We start from the raw sequence: 12,857 nt of genomic DNA on the forward strand, positions 1-12,857 counted from the left end.
ACTTTGAATTTGTAGAAATGTAGTTACCAAACAGCCTTAGGCAAGCCACTCTCTCTTAGCTTCAGTTCCCTCATCTGCAAAATGTTGGGGAAAGAATACTGTACAATTTTAATGCTTAAAAGCGTTGTACAAATGCTTAGCCAATTTTAGCCGCTGCTTACTAAAGCAATGGCTCTGTAAGGATGGAGCAACCCCCCCCCAAGAAGTTAGCTTTACATTGTTTTGAACCTAAGCATGTTGTTGTTTATCTGCCTTTCACCCTAAGGGTCCAGGGCAGCAAATAAAACAACAATATTGAAAACAGTTTAAAATAACTTAAAATCACAGAAATAAGGTGGACATATATAAAAATAAATTTAAAAATGTCCCGTAGCACCTTAGAGACCGAGAACCAACTTAGTTGGTCTCTAAAGTGTTACTGTACAATTTTGTTTATTTTTTTAATATAGTTCTACTGCGGCAGACCAACCCGGCTACCTACCTGAATCTAGAAATAAGGTGGGTTCTTAAAATATCCATCTGAAAAGCCAGGGTTAAGTGGTGCATCTTCAGCATTTCCCAAAACCCGTATAAAGAAGATGCCAGAAGCATCTCTGTGGGGCAGGAGATACACAACTTAGGGGCTAACAGGGAAGACACCCTCTCCTGTCCCCAAACTTCCGCAAAGGACCCCCTCTGCTGATCTTAGCATCTGAAAGAGTCTTTGGGAAAAGAGGCAGCCTTTGAGGTATTTTGGGCACAGGTCATTTAGGGCTTTAAATACTAACATGAGAATCCTGAATTGCACCCAGAAATGAACATTGGAGCTGTTTTAGAGCAGGGGCTGTTTGAGATCTAAACAGAACCCCATCCAGCAATCTGGCTGGTGCATTTTGGATCCTTTGAAGTTTCTGAGTTGCCTTCAAGGGCAACCACATGTAGAGCACATAATCTACCAGAGCATGAAGGACAAGTCATCTCTGTCCAAAAGGGGCTATAGCTGGTGAAGCAGCCAGAGCTGAAATAAAAAAAGGGAAATTGATTACATGCAGTTTCACAAGGGAGATAGGATTTGCTTTGCATCTCTTACTGCATCATGTGTGGTAGCCATGAGAAAATGCCTTTACATTTCCAATAGCAATGAAGATAAGTGCTGACTCTCAGTGAAGTTAGGATTGTAGCATTTGTCATGCTTAGAAATAATTTCTGTTCTAAGCATGACTAAGACTGTATCCAATTTACTGCTTTTGAAAATAGCCAGGCGTACTTCTTTGTACAGGAGGAAACTAGGGCAGCATTAGAACTAGGGTAACACAAGAATGGAAAACTGGAGAAAGGTGATAGAGCATGAACTGAAGTTAAAGGAACAAAGTGAGAATGAGAGATGATTCTGGCATATGAATCCAAATGCGGCTAAGGGTATAAAACTGCAAAGCTGCAAGAATTAGTATTGGGACTAATGAGTAGGTGCTCAAGATGCCTCCAAGTGGAAGAAAGTATGAGGTGTAGCTGTAGTTATTAAATAGTTTCTCCTGCCACACCCTGTATTCTGGCTTTTCTTTTTTCTTTTGTTTTTGTTTTCAGTGCTGGAATGAATGGGCAATGAGTTTTAGTTTTGAGATGGGTGGCAGGATACCTCTCCTCCCACTCTTGGTCTGTTCACCTCACCCATGGTACAGGTATTGCAGCTTTGCCAATTATTAATAAGTTCCCAGCCGAGCAAGTAGAGTTACATCTGTTATTTAACAATTACAGATTTAACATGGAACTCCCTGGTGTCACTTTTCTTTAAGACAAACATACAAATTTACTGGTTTTAGGTATGAATAGAATTCCTATTTTGCCTATTATATGTTTCATACAATAACACTTCTGGGGTGAATAACTTATTTTTTCTGCTTTGAACATGAGTGGTGATCACACGATGAATAAGGCATCCATTTTACGTAGAAAAGGTGCTTCGAGTACCCTCTGGTTGGGGGGAAGGAAAGCTTTTTGCAAGCCTCTTACTGAAATCCTCTCCTTTTTATATAAGTGACTGCTAGAATTCTGGAAGAAATGTGTATTTGCAGTGGAAAGATTAAAGTTGGAAGATTTTTTCTTTCTTCTGCAGTAAAGGAGACCCTGATTTTGTTCACAGCCTCTCAATAATCAGGAAGATAGTATCAAAAGTGATAGGTTTAAGTCTTGGAAAAGTCTCTGAAAGATGATCTCATTTCTGAATCAGCATGGGGGGGGAACAACTGTGTGAACTTTGAGATTTATTCTTCATTAATACTAAAGGAATTAAACTGGCTATTTTGTTTATTTAATGAGACTTTTAAAATAAAATTCCACGTTGAAATTATGGCCACCAAGAAAGCTACAGAAAAAAACAAAGATTATAACCTTCCCCCCTTTGAATGAACCTGAATGGTATCTTCCAAACAGATGACAAAGTACCTTTGGCTGAATCACACGTACAAGGACAGGGTTTTCAGCAGAATGGGAGGGCTAAAACTATTGTAATTTTTATTTAAAGCTTGGCAGCATACGCATCAGATCATTTAACCAGAAAGGGAAAAGTTTTTTATTTATTTATAATTGAGAACAGAAACTTGTTCGCTACTAAGGAAGCCTATAGTATCCAGCTGCTTTGCTGTGCTTTAAAGTTGCCTTGAGTGGAGCTAATGTTTACATTTTCAGTGGGGAGAGGATAATCAAATCGGGATTATTTCCCTTTTTTTCTTTTTGTATATATCCCTCCTTTTTTAAAGGGGAAAAACACAACTTGTGTGTTTAAGGAAGGAATATGGATATGTCTGATCCACATTTTTGGACTGTGTTCTCAAGTTTTACAATGCCTCATTTGAGAAGTGGAAACAGACTCCGCCGAACACAAAGGTAAAAACTGAGTTCAGGAAGCTTATGCTTCTAGTTGTTTGTTGCCGTTCTTATAAAGTTTTCAAAATGTAAATAAATTTTGGCCGCATACAATTGCCGAATAGCTTGTAATGCAGGTAAATACTGCTTCAGCACTTCCGCCTTCTTTGTTTTGAGGTTTCATGCTACTTTTAACACTCAGTAGGCTATAATTAGTTTGTAGACTTATGGCTACCTTAACTATAGGTAGAGGGAAAAAAGTTTCAGTATTTGGATTTGTGCATCAATGAAATCTAATCACTGAACGTTTTATTGTTTCAAGGTTAGTAAATACAGGTAACTCTTTTGTAGAGAAAGTTCAGTTTCAAATTAATGTTCTATATCTAATTCACTTTTTCCCAGAAAGGAGTTCTTTAACGGGGGGGGGGGGTGCCACTTGTTAATACTGTGATTTTTCTGTTTATCAGAAAATGTTTTTCTGGAAGACAATTAAAATAACTAGAGAAATGTGGCATGTAAATAAAGTTTGGATTATTATTTTTGAAATGATTGCATTAATCTGGTGCTTTTGCTTAACCTGTGATAATGGGCTCCTTTTTTGTTGAGTGACAGCTTGATTAGTATTTAATCAGTTTTTTTTCTGAATTTTGGCAGGATATTTTCATTGGTCTATGTTTTGATACTACTTGTGTGTCAAGTATTAAGATACATTTCTGTAACTACAGCTTTTCTCGCTTCAGTCAGAAGCAATAACAGAATAATGACAAGATCTAATCTGAAGTACATAACTAGTGAATTTGATAGAAACTAGAAACTAGAGCTATGTTAGAAGAAACAAAAAACTGATTAGAAATGAGCTAACAAGTATTTTTTACACTATGCATCACATGTAGTTATGTATGTATTTTTAGACTTCCTTTAGCTAGAATCCCAGGGTGGGTTTGAAAACAATCAAATAAAAGATACACATCATACAATCATATTAAAATATATAAACATTATATAAAACAAATTACAATAAAAAATAATAATATAGCAGTAACAACTCATCCACTTTTGGAATTCAGTTAATGCACAACTTCCAAAGTTTGAAGGGAAACCATAGATCTTCAGCTGGGACCAGAAGACCACCAGTGAAGGAGACAGGTGCACATCCATAGAGAGGTAATTCCACATCCAGGGCACCACAACAGAGAAGACTCATTTTAGTACTTAGGCTAGTGTAACTCATGGTTTACTGATGTGTAAATAGTCTATTGACTCTTGGAAACTTTGGGTACAGTCTGCATCTGTTTATGGATACATCATCATCATCATCATCATCATCAATAATAAATCACTTTATTACCTGCCCTTCACCATAATGTCCCACAAAAATACATAATAAAAAACAGCAACCAGTACCCACCCCCTCCCCAACACATTTTAAAAGGGCATTGGATATCAGTCAGCCAAAGGCCTGGTTAAAGAGGGACATTTTTGCTTGGCACCTAAAGGTGTATAGTGAAGATGGTCTTTCATATATTTGAGGACTAAGTCATTTGGGAATTAAACATGAATGTGATCACCTTGAATTAGGCCTAGAAACCAACTGGCAACCAGTACAGCTGTTATAAAGCAGAGATAACAATAGCAATAAATGGAACCCTAGGCAGGAATCTGGCTGTTGTATTTTGAACCAGTGGAAGTTTTTGAGTCAATTAAATGCTACCCCGTTTAAACTGAACCATAGTTAGCATGGATGTGGACACATTGCTAAACTCTTGTTATGAGCATAACTAAAGCTGCGGTGAACTCAGACCAGGGTCTACTTAGTCCAGCTTTCTGTTATCAGAATGGCCGATCTGTGGGAAGCCCAGAAGCAGTCATGATCATAATAACACTCTTCCAATAGTTTGCCAGCAATTGGTATTCAGAGGCACATACTTCTGATAGAGGCAGTATATATAGCTATCATGACTAGCAGCCATTAACAGCCTTTTTCTCCATGAAACTTTCTAATATTTTTTTAATATTTTCCAAATTGGTGGCTATCAGTACATCTTGTGGTAGCTTGTAGCTTAACTATTAGCTATACAAAGTAATACTTCTTTTTATCTGTCCTGAATCTCACACTGTTCAGCTTTGGATTACCCTAGGTTCTAGTGTATATGAGAGGGTGGAAAACTTAATTCACTTTCTTCATACCATTCATAATTTTCCTGTCCCATACATTTCTTGTATGTGTTTTTTTTCTAAACTAAAATGTTTTGGGGCTGGATAATGTCTTATGGCTACTTGGGGGAGGGAACCCTCTGGAACCACAAAGACAGTTGTGAGTTGCATAAAGATAAAGGGACCCCTGACCATTAGGTCCAGTCGTGATCAACTCTGGGGTTGCGGCACTCATCTCGCTTTATTGGTTGAGGGATCCGGCATACAGCTTCCGGGTCATGTGGCCAGCATGACTAAGCCGCTTCTGGCGAACCAGAGCAGAGCACAGAAATGCCGTTTATCTTCCCGCCGGATCTACTTGCACTTTGAGGTGCTTTCGAACTTCTAGATCCTAGGCTCTGTGGTTTAACCCACAGCGCCACCCGCCTCCCTTTGTGAGTTGCATAGGGATAGAGAAATCCATGGAAATAGCTTCATTGCCCTTTCCTCCAGCAGGAAGCCTTTTCATTTGCACAAGAGCAAGTCTGAATCCAGCCCTGTGTTTTACATAGGCCCCTTAATGTGCATGACTAATAAGGTAAAGGTAAAGGTACCCCTGCCCGTACGGGCCAGTCTTGAGAGACTCTAGGGTTATGCGTTCATCTCACTCTAGAGGCCGGGAGCCAGCGCTGTCCGTAGACACTTCCGCATGACTAATAAGCTTGGCTAAATCCAAGGCTTAAACCTATAGAAACATTCATTCTGATTATCATGTCAGATTACAAAATATTTTGCTATTGCACTGGCTGAAAAAAGAATATCATCTTTCCCGATTAACTTGAGGAGTGCCATTTGTGGCCTGACATGGTGAGGGGAGTGGCCAGTGTCTCAGGCTCGTTGTGGGAAAATGGGGGCTGGATGGGACTTCAAGGAGCTAGCTGGGTGTCCTGAGGGCGCTGAGCCATGGAGCAGACCAGACAGAAGACTTTGTTCCACTTGGTCCGCTCCTGGCCTATAGAAGGCATGCCTTGTTTGCTTGCCTAACCAGTTGCACTGGGCTTTTTTTCAGCCTCCCACCCCCTGTTTAATTTACCTCTTCTTTGCAGGAATGGGTTTGCTGACCAATGACTTTCCTATGGACTGCTGGTTTCAGGGCTGGGGAGAAATTTTGCTCACAAGAAAATTTGCTTTGGCTTGTGGCTTTAGCCTACCTCATAGCAATCGTCACAACATTTGATGGCGAGAGAGACATTTGGCTGGATCCTTAGTTGGGAAAGATAGGGAAGGGATTGTGGAGGTGGTGCTTTTCATCCTGAAGCCCAGCTCAGGGGCTGATGGGCCATAGTATCCCTGCCAGTGGCCAAATCAGGTCTACTAGAAGTAGGTCACATCGTGAACCAATCCCCACCTGTTGGCTGACAGCATATCAGCCAGCAAGTGGACTGGTTGAGTAATGGATCCATGCCTAATGCTTATGTTAAACCTATACTTCTGTAATCAGTAAAGTTGTGGCATAATTTTAATCCACACGGCTCTGTGTCATTCTTTGCTGCCTGCTCATCCACCCACAACTTCACTGCATGGGAGCCCACAATTGATTAGTGTGCTTAGAGACCAAAAGGGTGTGCCTTTCCCAAGTAGGGCTGCTTCATTATGGCACATAGCAGGTTGGCTTGGAAACACAAAGTTGGAAGTGTTAAATGGCAACCGTGTATGATATTAATCCAGTGTTTTAATGTCACATGCCACATATAAGTAACAGATTATTTTCTTTTGTGTTCCAGTCTAACTTTAGTATTTAATTTTTGTATTGGTTCTGTATAATCCACCATTGGCTCAGCCAGTGAAAATAATCATTGGGCATATGCACACCTATTTTCTACTTTGCTAAGGATAGTTCTTTCTGCTTGCACTGTTTTTCTACGTCCTGATCCTCCACTGCCCAGGGGGCTGTTTCCCTTTGAAGATTCAGAACCCCAGACCTCAGAAAGCTTGATAGGGCCTAAGCTCCCCCTTCCCAATGGTACAGTTACCTCTTCCAGGCTCTTGAGGCACCACATTGGTGACATACTATGGAGTCATGGGTGCTTGGCATGAGTGATGCTTCTTCCAGATACAGGATAGGAGCCTGAGACTATAAAAAGAACACCAAATGCAGTGTTTGTGGGAAGACCACACGTGACTGTACTACAGATGAATCAGTAAACTGGGGTGCTTTTCTTTCCCTTCTATCTCTAAAGTGTGCCGTGCAAACTGTTGATATGAAATGGCCTCCTTCAGTGGATGGGAAATGTTAGCCCTGCCACTTCATAAATATGAATGTGTTTTTAGTTTTTATTCCGTTTTAGATTTATGCTTGTTTAAATGCATGTGCTGTTTTTTGTAAGTTGCTTTGAATTACTTTTCATTTAAAATGTCACTAATAAACAAACAAGCAATGAAAAGCTTTCTGTTTGCTTGTTAGTTTTGTCCTTGGTATGGTAGTGCATTGATCCATTTTGCGTATATTGCTAAGCCAAACTATGATTTTATGCAAATGTGTGACTTCCTGATGTAAAGATCTTGGCTGCAGTGGTTCTCCCCAAGGCTGGCTGCGGCTGTGCTATTGGGGGCTAAGCCATGGTTTGGCTTAGCAGTACCTTTGAACCTTGGTTTGTCTTGCTGCAGATAAAGCACAAGCTGTAATCAAACTTTATTTTGGCCAGAGCTTTTTTTCAGCCAGAACTGATTGGAACTCAGTTTCGGCACCTCTCAGGTGGGTGCCACTGCCATTATATGAGAACAAGGGAGGTGTTCCTGGTGAGTTCTGGCACCTCTTAAGTAGCACAGCTTACGGCTCAGAAAGACAAAAATGTAAACCTTGGTTGAGCTGTAACATATAGTCAATCCATGGCTCAGCCCCAGGTAGCATGGCAGCTGCAGGAACTGAGACTGAAGGCAGTCGCATCTGCTCAGTTATGCTAAGCCATGGTTTGACTTAATGCTAAGTGTGAATGGGGACATTATTTCTCAAGTGGTGAATTTGGTGGGGGGGTTTTGAGGGAGGAATTGCACAGATTTGTATAACTTTTAAGAACTTTAAATAATTTACTTTTTGTTTATTTTGTGACATCACCATATAATTGTGTTGGGTTGTTGCGTTTGGCAGTTGGTCTGAAAAGCAGAACATCATTTTTTGTGATTATATGAGAGCTGAGTTTATTAACAACATTGGTATATCACTGAGGACAAATTTGGTTGTTCAGTATATTTGAAGTAACCCATGTTTATTTGCCAAAGAGTTCCTTTTGGGATTGTAGGTTTTATATGAGATTTTAGAGTGATTGTTAAAGACTCTGCTTTATCTTTATTGTTAATTTCTTTCCTCATGAATCTTTAAGGTGTTGGCTTTATTTATAGCTTTTTTGTTTTTGTATATTACATATCCTAACTTGCTGGCTTAAAAAAAAAAAATACAATAGATGCCAGGCTATTCCATGTACAGTCAGACCAATGGTTAATCTAGTCTTGACTTGCCTGTGTTCATCAAGTGGATTTAATCTCACATCTAGAATAATTCTTAGGTGTGGCCTCTGCTTTCATACAACAGTTTGCACTTTAAGTCAGTCTATTATTTGTATTAGCAGGACATTTGCTTTAAACAAATTTGGATATATGGAAATGGAAATCAAGATTTGATAAGGAATAAGTTTATTCCCGTACACCAGTTCCTAATATTATTCATTTTCTCAGAAACCACAAGCTTCACATTTTCAGATTAAGTAATTACAAGCTGCTCCAGATGCTGGTATTCATTGATACTACTTTTCAGAACCATTGAGTGTAATTAACATTCACATCCTTTATGATTACTTAGACCTGCTGTGGTAGAACACTTTGTTTCAAACCTGAATAAAACGGAAGGGCAAAACAGCTTGTGGTGAAATCTTAATCATCAGGGGAAAAGAGACTTGTGATTCTGTTGAAAATGATCCAGCAGAGAAACAGCAGATGTAGAATAGTAGCAGTTTGAAGATAGGCACTGGTCCCAATAGATAGAAACAAGTTTCAGAAGTTTGGGACACTAAGATTACTTCCATATCGATTTGCCCATTGGAGAAGGTTCAAAAAAGCAAACTGTACTGCAGTTTATCTGTACTAGCTGTTATTGTCTGAAGGTGTTATTTCATCAGGTCTGGTGTCAGTAAAAATGCCATAGTTCATTTTCTTCCTTAATTGTCCCTACACAATTTTCCCCCAATGCATATTATTCCTAAAATTTTATAATCCATATTCATTTCAACACAGTTCTGAATTAATTATTCTAGGTTGTATCTAATTGTGTTTGCACACAAGTGGGAACAGATGTCTTGTTACTGCAAAAGGACTTGGACTTCCTCACTTCTCCACTGCAGCATCCCCCCCCAAAAAAAAAATGTACTGGAAGGCTGGGAAGGGGATTGTAGGGGGAGGAGAGGATACTAAATTGTGTGAATGGAAGGCAATGTTGGATTTAACCCTCTGTAATTAAAATAAATTACTTCCCTTTTCACTAGTTCATGTGTCTAAATGCTCAGTTGTTTAAAATGTTGCAATGTACATTGATTACTGTACTACAAAATCACTTTACTGGTTAATTTTACCCAAGAATGCAGTACAAGTACCTTAAAACAAGTGCCACAGTTACCCCTCAGTGGCCATTCATAGGCTTACACCTAAGTAAACACACATAGGCTTGGAACTAAATGTGAAATGAAAAGGTATGTGAGAATCTATGGTTGGTTGGCATCCGTTTGTCCTGAGAGACAGTGAAAGAATACACCTTTGGGGGTGATGTCAAACTTTCGGAAAGTTACAGGGCCTGCACTGGCTGTAAACACCAATACAGGAGAGACATGTTTTGTTGCACTTGGAGCAAATGAAGGTGTCCGGTTGTCCTGATGCAGGTGTACCATGGCATTTCTTCTTTCTGCGTTCTTTCCTGTGGTCATTCCTCCTTTGGTCCCTGCTCTGGATACAGAACTTATTTTCAGGCACTGCAGTTTTCTGCAAGGGATTCGTACATCGCGGGGTTAATGTTGTCAGCCTTCATGTCACATTTGCATACATCTTTGTGACACAGAGTTGGTCTGCTAATGGCCCAGTGCCTGAAGCCAGCTCCCAATAGAGCACTTCCTTGGGGATCACATAACACAACTTAGTTCTTATTAGTACTGGTGGAATGGCTACCTGATCACCAAGAGTCAATCATACTTTTTAGCAAGTAAGCTAAATGGATTTTAAACACTAAGAAGTCTGAATTAAAAAAAAAGTATTTATGCAAAGTAGTACTAGGCTGTACAGTAATACTAAAGCAGTTGTTTGAATGAGCATGAGTTTCCATGAGCATGGCAAAAAGTATGTTGAGTATAAAACACAGATCAATTTCTTATTACTTCCCATTCTTAAAATAGTGGTGGCCACCATATTTGGCAAACATGTCACAAGCTTGAGGTCGAAATTATGACTCTGCAGTTCTTAGTGTGCAATAAACTATGTATACAGCTCATACCTGGGGGTGGCTTGTCTTCTACTGTTACTGAGCTAGAAATAGAAGCAAAGCAGTACTGAAGAAGCAAACAAGGGCATAGACCTGATTCTAATCCATAGCCAGACTGGTGAGCCCTGCAGCCAGATCTGGGATCTGGGATCTGGGTGTGGACCAGGGTGAAGCCTGTGCTGGCCTTTATGTGCACCTGGGCTATAAAACCTGGGACTGCAGCAGCCCTGAAGCTTCTGAAGCCACCACCAACTGACTCACCTACTCTCAGTGAAATACATGGGGGGGTGTATCAAACAGCTGTTGGTTGATAGGGCTGGGAAGCAACTTTATCTATGGTTGAAACTGATCCACTGTGTGGTGGAAAACCACCTGCTGGAATCTCGTCAGGTTGCCCAAGGAGGCAGGCTGGATGAGAGATTGGGCCAGCTGGTGGACTGCCTGGAAGAATGGATCCTTGCCCCATGCCATGCCCAAACCCCAATAAAGCTGTGGCCTCGTTTTTCGCCCATATCCTGCCTTTGTTTGGTTCTTGCTCACACTTGCCTGCCTCCCCCGTGCTTGGTGTGCAATAGGTCTTAACTCTTCTCTCCAAACAATGACGACTACATTTAAATGTTTTTGTAGTAAAGTCAGTTTGGTGACTCATAACCTTATGAGCTGGAGTCATGCTTCTTCCTTTTACTTTGTTTCCTAATGCCTTATTCCTCCCAATATCTGTTTTGCAATGAAGAAGCCTGCATTTAAACTGCGTAACAGTGAGTAAAGGGTGTTTCATCTAGTATAAGGTTGTCTCCTAGAGAAATGTTTTCTGTCGAGTATTTTTGGCACATTAGAAACTTCGTATCAAAAGAAATCTACCTACTTCAGAAACACCCGTTTCGTTTGGAGTAAAGTCCAACATTATAGATAATGATTATTTTTAATGTTGACTAGGAGTACCATATGTTGTCCAATGGAAAGCAAATGAGCACCACAGAGTTCTATTTCTTTCTCATCTATCTAAATATGGTGTTTCAACTTTTTAAAGAAACCTTTGTGACCATGTCTCTGATTCTGCAGCTTTTTATTTTTCAACTTAAATAAAACAACATTAGCAACATAATTTCTCGCATATAATTTTGATGCCATAAGCACTTGCTGCTTGAAAGAGAAGGAAAAGTAGTTAAGCAAGTTTTGTGGCTGTCTGGTTTTCACTTAGAAGGCTTATGCCAAAGCACATGACTGGTGCTGTGCCACCCAAAGATTATTAATGAATAGGCCATGCCTTCCTTTGCTGAGGGCACAAGAAGGGACATGTAGAAAGCAGGAGAGTTTTTACAAAAGTTTCTTCTGACTTCAGGCAGGATTACTCACTGCTTTCCCCCTGCTACTTCCTCATGTTAAAATGAGCATAGCATGATGTAATTGTCTTGTCATATAATCTGTGAGGTAGTTTCAGAGCTGAACTGAATTTTTCCATTTATACCATCTTCTATTTCCTATTTGTACATTCAGCAGAGGACTTAAGAGTACTAGTCATCTGTACTAAATCAGGTAGCTTCAGTAAACTAGAAAACTGGGAGAGGCCTGTGTGGTAGAAGTTTTTTTGTTCTTTTCTCTCTCCAGAGTTTTTTGTTGCTAGGGTTGGTGGCAAGCAGATATTCAAGCTGTGAAACTTCTTATGTTAATTGACAAATGCCCTTACCATTAAATTTGTGTTAAGCAACTATTAAAGAGCTAGAACCCCACCATTATGAATTTGAAGTCTTCATTAAAGGAAAGTAGTTTAAGGTCTGCTAGAAAAAAAGTTGCAACATTACATACTGGCTTGAATTAAAAAACCAAGAACTTATATGAACATTCATGTGGTGGTTTTTTTTTGGGTGTTTTTTTTTTATAAAAAAGTTGGTATAATATGAACATCAGAGTCCTTTTAGTAATAGGAAAAGGTTCATTTAGAACCAACTTAACTGCCATTTTCTATCTGTGGGCAATATACAACAAAATAGCACAATGGGACTTCCCCCTCACCCTTTCCCTCTGTGCCATCCCCATGCTCCAGAGAGTTTTCAACATATCCTGTTTTCACTGTTGCTATAATGAAATGAAAAGAAAAACAGAACCCTTTGATCTCTTGCTAATATTGCTCCTTTTCCAAGAAAGAAGTGTCAGGATATCATTCTGCAAGAAAACCCAGACAGTTTTCACACAATTTTGTGAGACTGGATGTTTTGGCTAGGTTATGCATTGTCATGGCAAGCTGTGTGGCAGTTCATATACTTCTAAGGTTTAATACATAACAGGGGGAGTAACGAGAGCGGTGAGTGACATGCAATGCCGAAACAAAAAAAGTTCCATTAACCGTGTTATCACAAGACACAGA

General features: G+C 39.7%; 1 protein-coding gene across 11 annotated transcripts in view; it reads left to right on the forward strand.

Moving 5' to 3' along the window:
- The window catches only part of MAST4 (microtubule associated serine/threonine kinase family member 4), a gene marked incomplete at its 5' end in the record, with an annotated part of 211,650 nt that overhangs the window by 115,352 nt on the left and 83,441 nt on the right, over positions 1 to 12,857 (forward strand). For 2 of the 11 annotated variants that reach the window (XM_082191841.1, XM_082191842.1), the window contains one exon: positions 2,446 to 2,862. The exons of 8 other annotated variants lie outside the window; for them this stretch is intronic. In XM_082191841.1, coding sequence (XP_082047967.1) covers positions 2,771 to 2,862 — 92 coding nt within the window. Of the gene's footprint in view, positions 1 to 2,445; positions 2,863 to 11,231; positions 11,251 to 12,857 lie in introns of those variants that run through there. One more of the 11 variants, XM_082191835.1, reaches the window with a different exon arrangement.

The sequence above is a fragment of the Podarcis vaucheri genome (genome assembly GCF_965113315.1).
Source record: "Podarcis vaucheri genome assembly, chromosome: 11".
Classification (NCBI taxonomy): Eukaryota; Metazoa; Chordata; class Lepidosauria; order Squamata; family Lacertidae; genus Podarcis; species Podarcis vaucheri.